Source organism: Cynocephalus volans, chromosome 2, assembly GCF_027409185.1.
Source record: "Cynocephalus volans isolate mCynVol1 chromosome 2, mCynVol1.pri, whole genome shotgun sequence".
Classification (NCBI taxonomy): domain Eukaryota; kingdom Metazoa; phylum Chordata; class Mammalia; order Dermoptera; family Cynocephalidae; genus Cynocephalus; species Cynocephalus volans.
The window spans coordinates 133,265,031-133,282,604 of record NC_084461.1 but is presented as its reverse complement, the minus strand read 5'-3'; the positions used below and the strand labels follow the sequence as shown (position 1 = coordinate 133,282,604).

Below are 17,574 nucleotides of genomic sequence, written 5' to 3'. Positions count from 1 at the left end.
CTATATAGGGTTCCATTTATATGACACTCTGGAAAAAGCAAAATCTATACAGACAGAACACAAATCATCAGTGGTTGCCGTGGGCTGAGCAAGAGGATAAGTGGATTGACTACAGAGACAAGGGGACTTTGGGGGATGATGGATTTATTCTATATTTGATCGTGGTGAGTGTATGTAAAAATGCATAACTGTATAACTAAAAAGTAAAATTTTACTGTATGTAAATTATACTTTAAATAAACCTGATTTTTTTTTTTTTGGATGGCTGGCCAATGAGGGGATCAGAACCCTTGACCTTGGTGTTATCAGCACTATGCTCTAAATGAGAGAGATAACAGGCCAGCCCTCCTGATTTTTTTTTTTTAACTGAGGTGATTTAAATAAACGTTTGGGTAGTTTGATGATAGGTTAGATCAAATGTAAAAGTGGTACCAGAATGGCTTGAAATTCGTAAAATATTGGCAGACTTGTTATGAGTTGTTCCAAAAATGAACAGCAATGCACATGTTCATCCTTAAGACCCTTCCTATTTCAGAAGTTGGAAAAGCCGTACTAATGTCTTATGACTTGTGGCTTCATCATTTTATAGCTCCACAACCAGGAGCAGGTTACTTAATCTCTCTAAGCCTCAGTTTCCTTTTCTATAAAAGAGGGATGATCATATTTGCCTAAAGGGTAGGGTTGCCAGCTAAAATACAGGATGCCCAGTTAAATGTGAATTTCAGATAAACAACGAATCCTTTTTTAGCGTATGTCCCAAATATACTTATGCTTTAAAAATGATTCGTTGTTTATCTGAAATTCAACTTTAACTAGATGTTCTGTATTTTTGTATGCTAAATCTGGCAACCCTACAGAGAGGTTATTGTGAGAATAAAATGAGACAGTGGCACAAGACGTTCGCTCCGTGTTTGTCATAACAAACGCTCACTGGTAGCTAACGCTGCTTTAATCCCAGCCCCTCATTCATTATTTGTTCCTTTATTCTTTTGCCCAATTTTTAAATAATCAGCGATACTCGTGGCTCTTCGTGCCAAGTAGGCACGAAAGAACCAACCCGAAGGGAGCTTCAGGGTGTACGACACTAAGACCCCAACTGCCGAGCGAAGAAATTCCAAGAGTGGGTGACGTCATGACGCAAAGGCCCCGCCCCGGAGCAGGCACTAGACGCGTAAATAAGACGTCGACAGGCCGGGCGCCGGCCTCGGGGCCTCCCGGGATTGTGGCGGTCCTCTCTCTCAATTCGGAAGCCGGCGCTGCCTCCGGACGCTCTCAAGATGGCGACCTCTTTGGGTTCCAACACCTACAACAGGCAGAACTGGGAGGATGCGGTGAGTGTACCTGCCGGAGGAGGACGGAAGGAGCCTGCGAAGCCGGGCCCCATGCGGGCAGGCAGGACTCGGGCTGCGGCGCGGTCCAGGAGATTCCGGGGAGGAACCAGCGCCGCGGCCTAGCGTGGCCAGAGCAGGAGGTTGGAGGAAGGGGGCTTAGCCAGGGTCCCGGAACCAGCCCCCTTTCCATCTCTGCCCCCTCCAATCTTTTCGAGCTGATTTTCTTTTCTCCCGCCGCCGCCGGAAGTGCAGACAGCGCCCCCTCCCGCGACCCAGCCGTGCTGGACTTCGGGTTCCTGCCTTGCCCTCCTCCCCCCACCCCGTCACCCCCTCTCCTCAAGTGTGACTGAGGTGGCAGGGTCTTCGCAGCTTGGGCCTCAACCAGATTTCCCATTTTCACCAGGACTTCCCCATTCTGTGCCAGACGTGTCTTGGAGAAAACCCATATATCCGAATGGTGAGTGATCGCATGTGAAACAGAAGTTATTGTTCTGTCAATGTTGTGGTACTTGCACACAGTCTGTGACGTGTTTCTCTTAGCCAGGCAGAAGAAATGATGCTTTTTAGTACCCTACAGAGCAGGACCATTTGCAAAGGACTGTCACGCTTATTCTTTCACTTAGGAATTCATCGACCATCCTGAAGCATAGGAGTCATGATAATAGCTAGTATTTGCTGAGCATTTACCTAAAAAGTGGGTCTGTTGACCAGAGAGAGTTTGTCTTTTCGTTCAGCAAGTAAGGAGTGGAGCTGGGATTTAAATTCAAACGTTCTGATTCCAGGGACCTCAGCAGGTTAAGAGGAGAGCCAGGAGTGAAAACTAGGTTTGGTGACTCCTAGTCAAATGCCTTTTGGCAACTGCACCTTGTAATCTCTTTAGTGTAAGTTATCCCCTATCCTTATAAACAAGGGTAAAATTAGCCACAGTTAATAATAATTAGCTTAGGGCTGTATTGTGATCAATCTCAGAGGTGTTGGTATGTTTGAGATGTTTGAATAGCTTACGGAAACAGAAATTTTACTATATAGCAGGGCATCAGCACAGGGTGAGTCTATAGTAGTTACCTTCTTCCTTTGTAAAATGGATTGGCCATGGCTGCATCCTGTCTGACTTAGGGACTGTGGAAACTATTAGGAATTTTAGTTCTGGGGAGCAAAGTTGGAAGCCAGAAATGAACCTAAAAATTGTGGCTCTGCAAAGATACTCACTTACTTGGTATTAGATCCATAGACTCTTGAGAGATTATAATTCATAGTACATCATTAGAATAAATACCCTCTTCCCACCAAAAGTTGGGTTTTTTGGTTTTGTTTCTTCTTTAGGATTCCGGGGATTGATCTCCAGACACATTTCTTGGGTTGTATTTAGGGAAAGAGTAGACATCTGTTTTTTTCCTGTAACTCCAATTCTTTTCTATTTATTTCTATTTCAGACCAAAGAAAAGTATGGGAAGGAATGCAAAGTAAGTGTGTCTGTTAAAGAGTTATGATTTTATATTATTTTCCTTTCGTCTACCAAATTAGCCTTCAACTTACTCAGCTTTAAGGTCCTCCAATAAAAGTCAGCACTACACAACTTTCATATGTCATTGATATTTTCATTGGCTAATAACTGTTTAGGGTGGGAGGTAAGAAAATGAGCCCTCTGATGTAAGGATTCTTAACCTGATGTCCAAGAATGGGCATTCAACCTCAGTTTTTGTATATCGGGTATTGTATGACAATGCATGGGAGCATTTTTTCTGAGAATGAAGGTCATAGCTGTCATAAGATTCTCAAAGGATTATATGACACTCCCCCCGCCAAAAAAGATTAACAGTCACATTATTAATGGTACTTACCTCTAGGGTGGTGGGGGACTTTGACTTTTTGAATATTTCATTTCTGTACTATGTGAATTTTTTAACTACTGGGAAAGGGTGCTGTAAATTGGTTTGAAAAATCAGATAATGCTCAAATTAGATGATTGCCAAACTCTCTTCTAAACCCTAGATTCAGGGATCCCTTCTTGAATCCCCCATTGTTTTCAGATCTTCTGGATTGATTGTCCACGTCAAGATCATTAACACTCTGTGGCTCTTGCTTTGTGTTCCAGATCTGTGCCAGGCCATTCACAGTGTTTCGCTGGTGCCCTGGGGTCCGCATGCGTTTCAAGAAGACTGAAGTGTGCCAAACCTGCAGTAAATTGAAGAATGTCTGTCAAACCTGCCTCTTAGACCTAGAATATGGTATGTTTACTGTCCAATAGGTGTGAAAGTATGCAGATGCCTTAAAACAACAAACCAGTCTTTTTATCTCCCACTTTTCACCCTGTCTCTGGTTTTGATTCCACTTTGGAATATCTGCTGTGGTCTGCTTTTTCCAGGAAGAGAACCACGATTAGGCTAATCTAGAGTCCTTCCTTTTGTCTCAGTCATGCGTTAGGACTGATATATTGTTACTGTTTCAGAGTAACTGCTTTGGGGAGTGTTTTTTTTTTAAAACTGTAGGTGACTTTTTGTTTTTGAGAAAAATAATTTAACAAGAGTTTTTACTATACAATAAGATGGAAGGGAAAAGGAAAATGTGTGAGTTTATGTATGTTAAGTTCAGAAAGTTACTCTGCTAATCGGAGTCCTGACCATGTTATTATTTAATGTTATTTATATGTTTGCTAAGGGGGTGTTCTGGTCCTGGAATAGAGTGACCTTTACATAACTGTGACTATCTGTAGGATCTATAGGGCCAGCCTAAAAATAAACCACTTTTTATGTTTATTTTAAATAAATCATGTTATAATAAAAACTAGATACATTATCAATATACAGTTCAAATCTGACTATAACCAAAGTTTGTTCATCTAAAAGATCTTCTAAAGCATTCACTTCATCAAATTTCGTTACAGCTTAGGAATTTGGACAATTTCTTAGAATGCTATGTAGCAATACTAGCCTGATGGTGCTTTTATTTATTTATTTATTCATAGTTTTGGTTTTTTTTAGCATAGTCACTGTTACAAATCATACTTATTCTTTATGCCCCTTATCCAATCTCCCCTTCCCATCCCCACTTCCCCCACTGATTACCAAAGATTTGTTCTCTCCATTTGATAGATTAACTGTTCCTCTGTCAGTTTGTTGCCTAGATGATTTTTCCAGTGCTGAGACAGGTGTGATCAAGTCCTCCCCTATTATCGTAAATCAGATGCTTCTTCTATTAGTCTGGAGTGTGCTTTGTGGAGTGAGAGGACCGCTTCTATTTTTTGGTCTCTGCTGGCCTCTTATTGTGTCAGTGAAGTTGCGAGTCTGGTGTGCCATCTGCATGGTGGCTGTGACTGCTGCTATAGGGACTAGCTGCCTTTGCAACAGCCATGGCAATTGAAATAGCTATGGAAGGCTACCCATGTGGAAATGGTGTTTTTGGTGTGTTCTTTACCTGGCTGTGGCTGGGTTCAGCTTCCTCTGGCTCCATACCTCGGTACCCCAGCAGATCCCAGGGACAGTCATGGCAGCTTGCCTTGTTATGGCTGGGTTTGGCTTCTTTCAGCTCCATGCCTCATTCTAAGATGTTGTGGAGCAGTTGTGGGGGAGGAGGAGAGAGAAAGGGGAAGGGGAAGTAGGCTGAGAAAAGGAGGAAGGAGGGGAGGTGTGATCAAGGCCTGTGGCACCCCCCTCATTCTGGCAGGGGAGACCAGGGGGCTTCCAGCAGGAGCTCGGTCATTGCTGGGCTGGATGCAGATGTCAGAGGACTGTTGCTGAAGCCCTTGGCCCCCCACCACCCCAGCTCAGGACCTGGGGCACTTTCTGCAGTGGCTCAGTGGTCATCACTGGACTGGTTGGGGATATCAAGGTCACGTGGCTAAGTCCCTCGGCCTCTCACCACCCTTGCTCGGGAACTTTGGGTGTTTCCAGCAGCAGCTTGGTGGTCGTTGCTGGGCTGGTTGCGGATGTCGGTGGTCGGCGGGGGAGGTGGCTGAGGCCCTCAGCCGTCCCTCCTCTCTGGCTTCGGAGCCCAGGGGCCTTCCAGTCCTTCTAGCTTTTATAGGTGCTCTTTGGTGGTGTTAGACCTTTGCTAGTTAATATCAACTTTGTCTCTGATGTGTGGGAATTTTGTTTTTTCTTTCAGTTCTGTGTTGGATTATTTGCTATTCCTACCACGTAAACTCTGTGCTGGAACTAATTTTGCTTACTTCTAAAATGGAGGAACTTCCTGTGGGAACCAGCACTTGAGCCCTGTAGTTTAGCTAACCTAAATTTCTTCATTCCTGCAGATTCCCTAGGAAAGGCTTTTCATGCAGCTCAGGTTTTAATTGTTGACCTCATATGTATTTCTGGGTCTTGTGAGGTCTGGTACATCTGGGTTGTGTGGAAACTTTGTTCTGGGCCTGAGTGTTTTCAGCAAACTGCAGTTCTGTATTCCTGACCAGTCTCCACTGAGTGGTCCTACTCTGACTGGAGGCAGATCAACCGTTGATGCTGGGCCCCAATATTCCCCCAGTGGGCCCATCTTCCCCACCGCCTGTACTCCAAACACTTCCCAGGGGACGGACCATGCACCAGTCCCTTGTGATGACTCATCAGCCTCTGAGTGGTTCCTCACTCCTGTTTGGGTCCATGGGAACCCTGTCAGTGGTCTTGCTGATCTGGGGGCCACCAAGGCTCTTTTCTCCCCTGCTGCCTCCAAGCAGCTTCATACAAAGGGCACAGCTGCGGCTTTTGCCAGCTCTTGCTCCGTGTGCTCACCAGCTCCAGACTTGAAGTGGCCAGGACTCAAAATGGTGGGAGCAGTCCTTTCTTTCTCTCATTGTGGCTTCTTCTGCCTTCATGAACTCCGTAGGTTTCTCCTACTCTTCCCCTGAGCTCTAGTGGCCCCAGCTTGGCTGTCATTGCTTTCTAATAGTTGTAAATTGGTTGATTTGTGGGAGAGAGTGACACTGGGTACTGACTATTCTGCCATCTTGACTGGAACCCCTGATGATGCTTTTAAAGAGTTTGAACAAAAATATAGTAAAGTCTTTGGTACCAAATAGGAAAGTGGAGAAGGGAAGGATGATGTTTTATTCTGCGTACACATTCAGTATGTATAAGTTTTTAAATATATCTGAGGTTTTTTCCTCCTTTTCTTTGTACCAGGCCTGCCCATCCAAGTTCGTGATGCAGGATTATCTTTTAAAGACGACATGCCAAAGTCAGATGTCAACAAAGAGTACTACACACAGAATATGGAGAGAGAGGTATGCTGCCATTTTCTTAATGTAGTTTTATATTTGATAAGACACAGTCTATAATTTACCTCTTGAATTTGTCATCCCCATGTAGATCTCTAACTCTGATGGAACACGGCCAGTTGGCATGCTGGGGAAAGCCACATCCACCAGTGACATGTTACTCAAATTGGCCCGGACCACACCCTACTACAAAAGGAATCGGCCCCACATTTGCTCCTTCTGGGTGAAAGGAGAGTGTAAGAGAGGAGAGGAGTGTCCATACAGGCAAGAACTGAGCTGCACTTTCAGTATTTGCTTTCAGATGATCAGTCATCTAAGAAGTGGGAGATGCTAGCTTAAACTATTTCTGCTTTACAATCTAAAGTTAATACAACTAGCATGATATAGCTCATGTCTTAGAATTATTACATTTAGAAGAGCTTGATTAAATTGTAGTTTTTACTTACAACTGAGCCTTGGGAAACTAAATTGCGATGCCATGTAATATAGGTGCTGACCTTAAAAGTTTCTACCGGAGGAGTCAGTTCTCCCTGTCATAGTATAAATGGCTTGAATCTCAATGTATAGTTGAGCATCTGTATTAGGAGTTCTTAACTTGGGGTTGGTTAACCCCTCTCCACACCCCCCAAAATAATTTATGTCCTTTTCTGAAGCTGGGACCATTAGCTTTAATCAGATTCACAGTGAAACGCAAGTCCTCAAATATGTTAAGAACCATTGACCTGGAGAGGGGTAACCATATGTCCCCTTTGGAGGTGGGTCATGCCAAAAGTATTTCTTTACAAGGAAAGTTTGGCAACCTAGATGGCTATTTTAACAGCTTTTAGGAAAATGGGAAGTTCTTGTGTGATACAGTATATCCCTTGGTTTTATTTCTGTTTTGACAATTATATTTTGATATGGCCATGGTTACTAGTTCAAACGACATTTCAGAGTATGTATTTTGGACTTTAATATGTAGTTACTGTTGGTTAATACCAACATTTTTTCACCTTTATGCATTGTTCATTCCTGAATCATAGACATGAAAAGCCTACAGATCCTGATGACCCCCTTGCTGATCAGAATATTAAAGACCGATATTATGGAATCAATGACCCTGTAGCAGATAAGCTTCTAAAACGGGCTTCAACAATGCCTCGTCTGGATCCACCAGAGGATAAGACTATCACCACACTATATGTTGGTGGTCTGGGTGATACCATTACTGAGACAGATCTAAGGTTTGTGGGTATAATTTTAACACATCTTTTTGCTTTTAACTGCCCTGAAATGATTTATTTGCAAAAACACAGGCAAGCGTGATAGTTCTTTACAAAGTACATTTTTCTTTAGCTACTCTATAGTTAGTATCATGCTGACTAGATGTTTTATAAAATTGTTCTTTATGATGCCAAAGTAGTAATATTTATCAGTAGTGCTTATCCATCCACACATATGGTAATAATTACATGGGATCTATTTGACCTAGTGGCCGATTAGAATTTTTTAAGGATGGCACACATCCAAGTATGATTAATTATCTAGGGGAGGGAGAGCTTTGTGATTATAAAACTCTTATGGTTTAAATTGTTGGCTTTTAAAAGAGACTGGTATTTGATAAATTTGTATTATTTTTGGCTTGTATTATGCTTGGCTAGATGAGACATCTGGGCAGATAGTAATGGAAATTACCTCTTCCAAAGAGATAAAGTGGAGAAGAAACTCCTGTAAGTTTATAACCTGCCCTTGGTAGCTTGTCTCTATTAAACCCTATCTAAGTGAGCTAGACAGTCCCTAGGGGTCAGTAGACTTTTTCTACAAAAGGTTAGATAGTAAATATTTTAAACCTTTGTGGGCCATATACAGTCTCAGTCACATATTCTTCTTCTTTTTTTTTTTTTTTTTTTTTTTTCTTTTTTATTTAACCTTTAAAAAAAATTTTAAACATTCTTGGCTTATGGGCCATGAGAGCTGTAGTTTGCTAACCCCTTATCTAGGGTGTAGGGCTTAGGGTCCCTAAGGAACCTGTTGGAGCCCCCTTTCCTCCATGAGAAAAACCTGGAGATGTTTGAGAATCTTATTTACTCATTATTTTTCTTTTCTTCTCTCAGTAAGCACCACCCATAGTAGGGCAAGACATGGGGGTAGTTAGGTAGATAACCAGGGGGCCCACCTGCCTAGTGAAAGAGTTAATAATCCATTTTTAATCTCCTGGGAATGTCTGTGTTGTTAACTCCTATATTTTCTCTGCCTGTATCCCTTCAGAAATCATTTCTACCAGTTCGGAGAGATCCGGACAATCACTGTTGTGCAGAGACAGCAGTGTGCTTTCATCCAGTTTGCCACAAGGCAGGCTGCAGAAGTGGCTGCTGAGAAGTCCTTCAATAAGTTGATTGTCAATGGCCGCAGACTCAACGTGAAATGGGGAAGGTGAGAATTAGAATATTTAAAAATTCTTTATTGAGATTTTCAAGAAACTTTCATTATCTGGAGACATCTTTCTGGCTTCAAACCTTTGCTTTTATCCACTCTGTACTGTGCCATTTATGGGAAAAGAGTATTTGCTGAAGAGGAGGCAAGGAGTGAAGGAACTCCATTTGACTGGGGAACGAGAGAAGCAGAGGTGTGAGATAAGGTGGGACAAAGTGCTGATGTCCTGTGTGCATATGTGTCTCCCAGATCCCAAGCAGCCAGAGGAAAAGAAAAAGAGAAGGACGGAACCACAGATTCTGGTATCAAGCTGGAGCCTGTTCCAGGACTGCCAGGAGGTAAGTGCAGACTTTTTGCTGACTTAAGCTCAGTCTGCCCTGGTGTTCCTCTGTTAGAAGACGAGACCCAGGTCTGGCTCCTACAGCAGCTCCATTCTCCCAGCAAGGACCTCTGAGGTCCTGAGGTCTTCCTTAAAGGTGGTGGAAACAATGTTGCACAATGGTCTTCCCCTTTAAATGTTGGCAATTTTGTCTCCTTCAGCTCTTCCTCCTCCTCCAGCAGCAGAAGAAGAAGCTTCTGCCAACTACTTCAACCTACCCCCGAGTGGTCCCCCAGCTGTGGTGAACATTGCCTTGCCACCACCCCCTGGTATTGCCCCGCCCCCACCCCCAGGTAACTTCATCTTTCTTGTGGCCCAGAGAAATCCTTATGAAAGTTCTGTCTCACACCTCACCATCATGTCTAATGCATCTAAATCCTTTGTGTTTGCCCTGTAGAAGTCTATAACTAAACCTCATGTGTTGGGATTCCTGATATTTCATTTTTTTCTTGGCTTGCCAAGGAGAGAAAAGGCACTAGTTTTCTAAAGATCTGAGTATATGTATAATCAGAGCAGGAGTTGTTGGATTACAGTGAACTATCATCAGTTTGTTCCCTGTTGTAAACTAAATCCTAACCTATGCCCTAGAGCACTATTGCTAAAGGTGTGAGCTGCAGGTGGGTATCATTTCACAAAGCATTTATTACCTGTCTGTGACAAAATAAGGAGCTTGTGCCAGAATGTAAATCAGTGAACCACTTCCTTCATTAAGAATGTCTTGTTACAGGGCCGGCCCGTGGCTCACTCGGGAGAGTGTGGTGCTGATAACACCAAGGCCCCGGGTTCGGATCCCATATAGGGATGGCCGGTTGGCTCACTGGGTGAGTGTGGTGCTGACAACACCAAGTCAAGGGTTAAGATCCCCTTACCGGTCATCCTTAAAAAAAAAAAAAAAAAAAAAAAAAAAAAAAGAATGTCTTGTTACAGAAATATCCAGTGAACTAAACAGTGTGTTTGGGCATGTAACTGAATTTCATTTCGGCTCAAGCTCTTTATCTTGTCTGGCTAGTAATAAACAGGTCAAGGACCGGCACTTTGTATAGCCCTGCTCTAGAGAAAGTCAGTATCAATGTGAACAGTGTAAGGAAACCACAGGTAGCCAGTTCTCCTGTGGCAGAGCCCATTCTCTTGGGAAAAAAAAATCTGGTTTTGAACATCCTCTCCGTCCTGGTATCAAGCATTGAGCTTAATGATGATAAGGTCTTGCCATCAGCCTGATTTCCTCCTCACCTCTCAAATCCTGATTGAATCCTCTCTGGTAGGATTTGGCATGTTTGATGAATAGCAGAGGCTCAGGTGACATACTGGCATATACCTTGAGTCCTTTGGAGTTTTTTGGACTGAGGGGAAAGGTCCTAAAACCGAGGAAATAACACAGACAGATACGCCTAGGCTAGTCCTGTGAACTGACATTTGCTTAAGCCCCATGTCAGCCTTGATTTTTATGTAGGTGGTTTTGACCTTAGAAAGATTCAGAAGTTTGAAAGGTTGCCAAGGGAACTATAAACCTAACAAATTTGTTCTCTCCCATCTGCAGGTTTTGGCCCACACATGTTCCATCCAATGGGACCACCCCCTCCTTTCATGAGGGCTCCAGGACCAATCCACTATCCTTCTCAGGACCCTCAGAGGATGGGAGCTCATGCTGGAAAACACAGCAGCCCCTAGCACATTATCACCACTCTGAGGCTCTATGGAAGAAAGGGCACATAAAAATCCCAGTAAATGAATCTTGTCATAAATATATTTTTTCCTTCCTTTATAGTTTCCATGGTAGCTGAATGTATTCAAATGTGGGTAGTCGGAGAACAACAGCCAGGCTTTCCTACACATATTCAAAGGATCAGTGGACCTCAAATAAGCTGCCATGGACACATCTGGTTACTACTGCAACATGCTTAATAAAACTTAATGCCGTTTCCCCTTACCTGTGTAGGGGACAAGCAGATGGGTGAATTGGAATGTCCAGTGGAGTTACCATCCCATTTATATGTTTATTTTGTATCTTTGGCGGGGAGGGGAGTGTAATTGACCTGCAGTAAAAAAACCTTTTGACCATTTTATGTCCATTGGATATTTTTCCTTTTTATCATCTAAAAAAAAAAAATTTACCAGTACTAATCATTGTAGTGGCATAAGTGTGATTTAACTCTCTTGAAGTCACACCTTCAGAAAGACCGGTAAAGACCAGCACCTAGCACAGCTCAGATCTTTCCTTTTCCTTGTTTATTACTAAAGGGATCTGACTTCTTTTGGTTTTACTTTTCTATATCACCAAAAAAAAAAAGAGAGAATTATTTTTTATTCCTATAGGAATAAAATACACAATATCATCTATATTGTGGAATATCACAAAACAAATTTCGTGGAGCTGTGCACCATTGAAGAAACCTGGTGTCTGGGATGAAATTATAACGAACTTCCTTTCTTTAACAAACTGAAGTGAAAAACATTGGAGTGAATTTGAATGGAAGGCTTTGACCTACAGCTGGAACTCTGATCTTCAGCATTCACCTTCGTGTGTCTTCAGCGTCTCATTGTAATTTCCTGCTTCTGGGCAGGGAACTGTTTGGTCTTAGAATATTTGAATGAACTGAATGTAGATGGTAAAGGAAATTTGATGTTGTGTTGTGTTTTTTGTTTTTAAATAATTAAAATGGGTCAATTTTCCAAATGTGGGCTTATTTCTAGATTTCTGTTTTCTCTATCCTTTGGTAGCTGAACTTGAGGTCAGTGGGAATTAGAAACAAGTTAATATTAATGTGAATTTTATATATTAATGTAAAAACTGCTTTGATTTTTATCTCTCTACCCATTCCGTGATGGTAAGAAGACCAAGGCTTTTTAGTACTTTCAAGTTAGTTATAAGGTTGAAATAAGATGAAACCATTTAGCACAGAACCTGACATGTGGTTGATAAATGGTAGCTTTAAAAAGTCATAGAAGTAATTTTAAAAGGAAATGGGCAAAATTTATCTGTAAATCCATTTTTTCTGAATCCAATTCCATTTCACTTTGATCTAAAATGTGTACTTCCAGGATGGACCTACTCCATATGATGCACACTGTTTTAGCTTCTTTGCAGAATTTTTGTTCTCCAGAGAGCTTCATCTGCCACATTTCGTTTAAGATTTAAACAAATCTAGAAGCATTTGGAAAATTTCATTTTATTTCTAGTAATAGGTGAAGCAACATAGAGTACTTCCAAGTATTTTTGTACCCTTTTGTATCTGTAGATAGATACTTGTATAAATAGATAACTATCCAATTGTGTATTCTTGCTTTTTCAGGAAGGAGGAGATTCCAAATTTTTTGCCTTATCTGGTTATGGATTTTTTTAAAAAACATCATAAATTGAAGTATAGAATAGGTGCTCAGTCTTAAATAAATCAGAATTATGAGCAATTAGGTTTTGATTAAAAACTCTTAGGTGCTTACTAAATTCCATTGCCTTTTCCTCTAGGGCACATAGCTGGGGTACACTAAGTGAAAAGTCATTTAGGCCATTCCCAGACCTGGCCTGTAAAACATCTCATCCAGTCCTCATCGCTCTTTTCCCATCCACTGGCTGAATGCACAGGAGAATAAACCCTGGAAGATGGCAGAGTTTCACAATGGAAGGAGCCTGGGTTCCTCTATCACCACTTGGAGGACAGTATTGTGATATGAGAAAGTTTTGTTGTATTAAGCCATTGAGACTTAGGGAATTATCTGCTACAGCAGCTAGTATAACTCTAATAAAAAACAGATATTCTCAAATCTGATTACATAAACGAAAAAAACACTTGTTTATATACTGGGTTTATACTGAGTAATGGTGTTTTAAACAGATTTTGGAGCCAGATTTCATGAGTTCAAACCCTCACTTCAGCACCTCCCAGCTGTGTATGTCTTGGCCATGTTAATCTGTCGAGTTGTCATAATGCCTCACCTCCTAACCCTTCTCACTGCTCGTAGTATTTTCAGCTCATCCTCTTCCTATGGGAAAGGCTCATGAGGTAAAACATGACAGCTGCACTAAGGCAGTGACTGCCCTTGGGGCAGAGTAAGGTGTGACAGTTGTCACCCTAGAATCTTCCTCTTTCACCTCCATTTCATGTCATAATGGCTCACTGATTTGGCTTTCAAAAAATCTCACATTTTAGTGAAGTTATTGTGTAATATAGCAAAATCTTTATTAGTTTTCTGGGCTACTAAAATGTTGCTTATAACAAAATGCCTGGAACTCAGTACTCCTTGTAAGAAAACAAAATTTATTGCTTATAGTTTCAAAGGCTGGGAAGCCCAGAGTCCAGGGACCACATCTGTTATGAACTCCTCGGTAATGATGGTAATGCAGGGTTCTCACATAGCAGAATGACTGAGCAGACAGAGAGGGACACACATGATCTTTTAAAGCCCTGGGAAACATTCCCATGAACTAGGTCATGGTCCTACAATCTAATCACCTCTGAGAGCTCACCTTTCAATTATCACAATAGTACTTCCCACTCTCAGTAGTTTCAGTGGGGATCAAGCTTCACTGAGTTTGGGGAGGCATTCAGTCTACAGCACATACCATAACAAACTACTGCAAACTGGGTGGCTTAAATGACCGCAATTTATTGTCTTACAGTTCTGGAGGCTAGACATCCAAGATCAAGGCAGGGTTGGTTCCTCCTAAGGCTGTGAGAGAATCTGTTCCACACCTCTCTTCTAGCTTCTGGTGGTTTGCTTGCAATCACTGGCATTCCTTGGCTTGTAGAAACATCCACCCTCTTCTCTGCCTTTATCTTTACATGGTGTTTTCCCTATGTGCATGCCTCTGTATCCAATTTTTCCCTTTTTATACAGACATATTGGAATGGGGCTCACTCTAATGACCTCATTTATTGTTTGTTGAAAAGATTTCCTAGGTCCTTTGCATTTTCAAATAAATTTTAAAATCAGTCAATTTCTACAAAATCATGGACTATGATTGGGATTGTGTTGAATCTATAGCTCAAGTTGGGAAGAATTGACATCTTCATAATATTGTCTTCCAATCTATGAGAATAATATACGAGGGTACTTCAAAAAGTTCATGGAGGCTGGCCAGTTAGCTCACATGAAAGAATGTGGTGCTGATAACACCAAGGTCAAGGGCTGATTCCTGTACCAGCCAGCTGCTAAAAAAAAAAAAAAAGTCACTAAAAAGTACGTGGAAAAATGGAATTAAAAGATACTATGATTTCACACAGGTGTGGATATTCAACACTGTGCCCCACAGATATGCACTATCAATTATGTTTCAATAAACAAAAAATAAAATAATTTTTTAAAATTAAAATATTTAAAAGATAATATGAATATTTCAAACTTTTTGAAGACAACTTGCTGTCTGTTGATTGAATCGTGTCCCCCGAAGCTCATATATTAGAAGCTTAATTCCCACTGTAACTGCTGAGAGTGGGAAATTCTATTATGGTATTTGAAAGGTGAGGCCTTGAAGAGGTGATTAGATTGTAGGACCATGCCCTAATGAATGGATTAATAATGATGGTCAGGGGTGTGGTTCTGAGGGCTTTAGAAGGAGAGCACATTAGAGTCTCTCTCTCTCTCTGCTCCACCAATTTCTGCCACATGAGACCTCTGTTGCCGTAAAGCCACCATCAGAGAAAACCCTCACCAAATGTGTTCCCTGGACTTTGGACTTGCCAGCCTCTGAAACTGTAAGCAATAAATTTCATTTTCTTACAAAGTACCCAGTTCCGAGTATTTTGTTATAAGCAACAGGAATGGACTAATACACCCCTCATACATATATATATATATATACATATACATATATACATATATACATATACATATATATATACATATACATATATATATATACATATATACACATATATATATACATATATATATTTATTTATGAATACTTTGTTTTTTGTGTGTCCATATTTATGAGGAATATTGGTGTTTAATTTTCATTTCTGTAATATCTTTGTCAGGTTTCTTCTGGCCTTATAAAATACATTTGGAAATGTTACCTCTTTCTCTATATTCTCAAAGAGTTTGTGTAACATTGCTATTATTTTTTTCTTAAGTGTTTGATACAATTCACTGGTGGAGCCATATGGACCTGGTGAGGTTTTTTTTTGTGGGGGGGGGGATTTTTTTTTTCTTTAATTTTAAAGCTTTTTATTTTGGAATAACCTTAGATTTACAGAAAAGTTGCAGAGGTAGTACAGGGCCCCACACACCCTCACCCATTTCCCCTGATGTTGACATCTTACAGAGCCATGGTATATTTTTCAAAACTAAGAAAGTAACACTGGTACAATACTATTAACTACACTAAATCATTATTTAGATTTCACCATTTTTTCCACTGATACCCTTTTTCCAGAATCCAGTTCAGGCTACCACATTACATTTAGTTCTAATGTTTCCTTAGTGGAGACTGAGTTTTATCCAATCTCTGAGTTTCTTAGTCTTTTCTTGTTTCTTTTTTTTTTTTTTTTATAACCATGGTAGGTTTAAAGAGTACTGGTCCAGCATTTTGTAGAATATCTCTCAATTTGGGTTTGTCTGATGTTAGCTCATGATCAGACTGGGGTTAAGGATTTGAGGAAAAGTACCAAGGAAAAATGCCCTTCTCATTATTTCATATCAGAAATTTGAATATCACTGATGGTGTTAACCTTGATTACTTGGCTAAGGTGGTGACTTCCAGGTTTTTCCTTTGTGGAGTTGCTATGTTTTCCCTTCCTATGCTTTATTCTTTGGAAGCACATTGGTAAATCCAGTCTACAATCAATAGGAGGGAAAATAAGCTCCACACCTTAAAGGGGGAAGTATCTACATGTATTATTTTAAGATCTTCTGTAAGGAGTAAGAAAGAATCATCCCTTCTCCCTCATTTATTTATTTGTTTATTAAATAATTTATTTACATCCCTACAGATTCATAGCTATTAACTTTATTCTTTGAACTGTAATCTCCCATCCTGCAGGTTGTCTTTTCACTCTCTTGACAGTGTCCTTTGATGCACAAAAGTTTTTAATTTTGGATGTTCAGTTGTTTATGTAGTTGAAATATGCATTTGTTTTTATATGTAGTTGAAAATATGTTTTATATGTAGTTGAAAATGAGTATTCTCTAATTTGATGATGCAGAATACTACTCTTCCATTTTATTTTTCATATCTTTGGTGTTCTTACTAATTATCTGTCTTATAATCCATCAATAATTGAAAGAAATGTGTTAAATCTTCCACTGTGATTATGGGTTTATCCTTATATGAGGACCTTCTTTATCAAAATAATTCTTTTCACTATAAAGTCTTCGTTGATGTTAATGTGGCTAGAACACATTTCTTTTGGATAGTATTTAACCGGTATAACTTTCTCCATTTTTTCATTTTATTTTTGTGTCATATATTTAGGAGTGCTGTTTATGAACAGTACAGAGCCGAAATTATGTTTTATCCAATCTGTGAGTCTTGATCTTTAAACTAAGTCTTGTCAACTTACATTTATTGTGATAATTGATATATTTGAAATTATTTATACCACTTTCTTTTTTGTGTCTTTTCTTCTCTTTTCTCTCCTTTTTTTGGTGTTATGACACTGCCTATGTGTCATTTCTTTGCTTTTTTCATACTTCCTGCCTTCTGTTGGATTGATTGAGTTTTTTAAGACTTAATCACATTTACCAATATCTCTGCTCACCATTACTTCTTAGATTCTATATTTTATTTCTGTGTCCTCCCTAAAGTATGTTCTTTTGTAGTTCTTTCAAGGGTTAGTGGAAATAGTTATAGTTATTTATAACTCTTAATAGTTATTTGTTTAAAAATCAATTTATTTTTGCTCTCACTACTGGAAGATATTTTTCAATTGTTGCTGGAAAGTGTTACTGTTAGTAGTGTTGGGCATTTTCATTTTATTCCCAATGTCTTTTAACTTCTCTCTCATATTTTCTCTCTCTTTACCTCTCTGTGATGAATTAGAGGCACTTTTAGTTCACTAATTCTCTTTGTGTATGTCTAATCTGCTATTAATGTGTTCATTAACTTTTTTATTTTATTTTTTATTTTTTAATTTTTTTTTAAAGATGACCGGTAAGGGGATCTTAACCTTTGACTTGGTGTTGTCAGCACCACGCTCTCCCAAGTGAGCTAACCAGCCATCCCTATATAGGCATCCGAACCTGTGGCCTTGGTGTTATCAGCACCACACTCTCCCAAGTGAGCCATGGGCTGGCCCTCATTAACTTTT

At 40.3% G+C, this 17,574-nt stretch overlaps 1 protein-coding gene across 1 annotated transcript; it reads left to right on the top strand.

The window, feature by feature from the left end:
* Positions 1-1,163: 1,163 nt before the first annotated feature.
* Positions 1,164-12,002, top strand: RBM22 (RNA binding motif protein 22). Its single transcript, XM_063086589.1, has 11 exons — positions 1,164-1,331; positions 1,735-1,788; positions 2,765-2,794; positions 3,427-3,559; positions 6,443-6,543; positions 6,629-6,801; positions 7,560-7,760; positions 8,785-8,949; positions 9,199-9,287; positions 9,490-9,621; positions 10,866-12,002. The coding sequence occupies exons 1-11, from the start codon at positions 1,278-1,280 to the stop codon at positions 10,994-10,996; spliced, it is 1,263 nt and encodes a 420-aa protein (XP_062942659.1). The 5' UTR covers positions 1,164-1,277; the 3' UTR covers positions 10,997-12,002.
* Positions 12,003-17,574: the final 5,572 nt, after the last annotated feature.

What these genes read in the sequence shown, in the direction of transcription:
- RBM22 (XM_063086589.1), top strand. Translation starts at nt 1,278, where the DNA reads ATGGCGACCTCTTTGGGTTCCAACACCTACAACAGGCAGAACTGGGAG. An exon ending in CCTCTTAGACCTAGAATATG is followed by an intron (nt 3,560 to 6,442) that starts GTATGTTTACTG and finishes TCTTTGTACCAG; the next exon opens with GCCTGCCCATCCAAGTTCGT. An exon ending in TGTTCCAGGACTGCCAGGAG is followed by an intron (nt 9,288 to 9,489) that starts GTAAGTGCAGAC and finishes TGTCTCCTTCAG; the next exon opens with CTCTTCCTCCTCCTCCAGCA.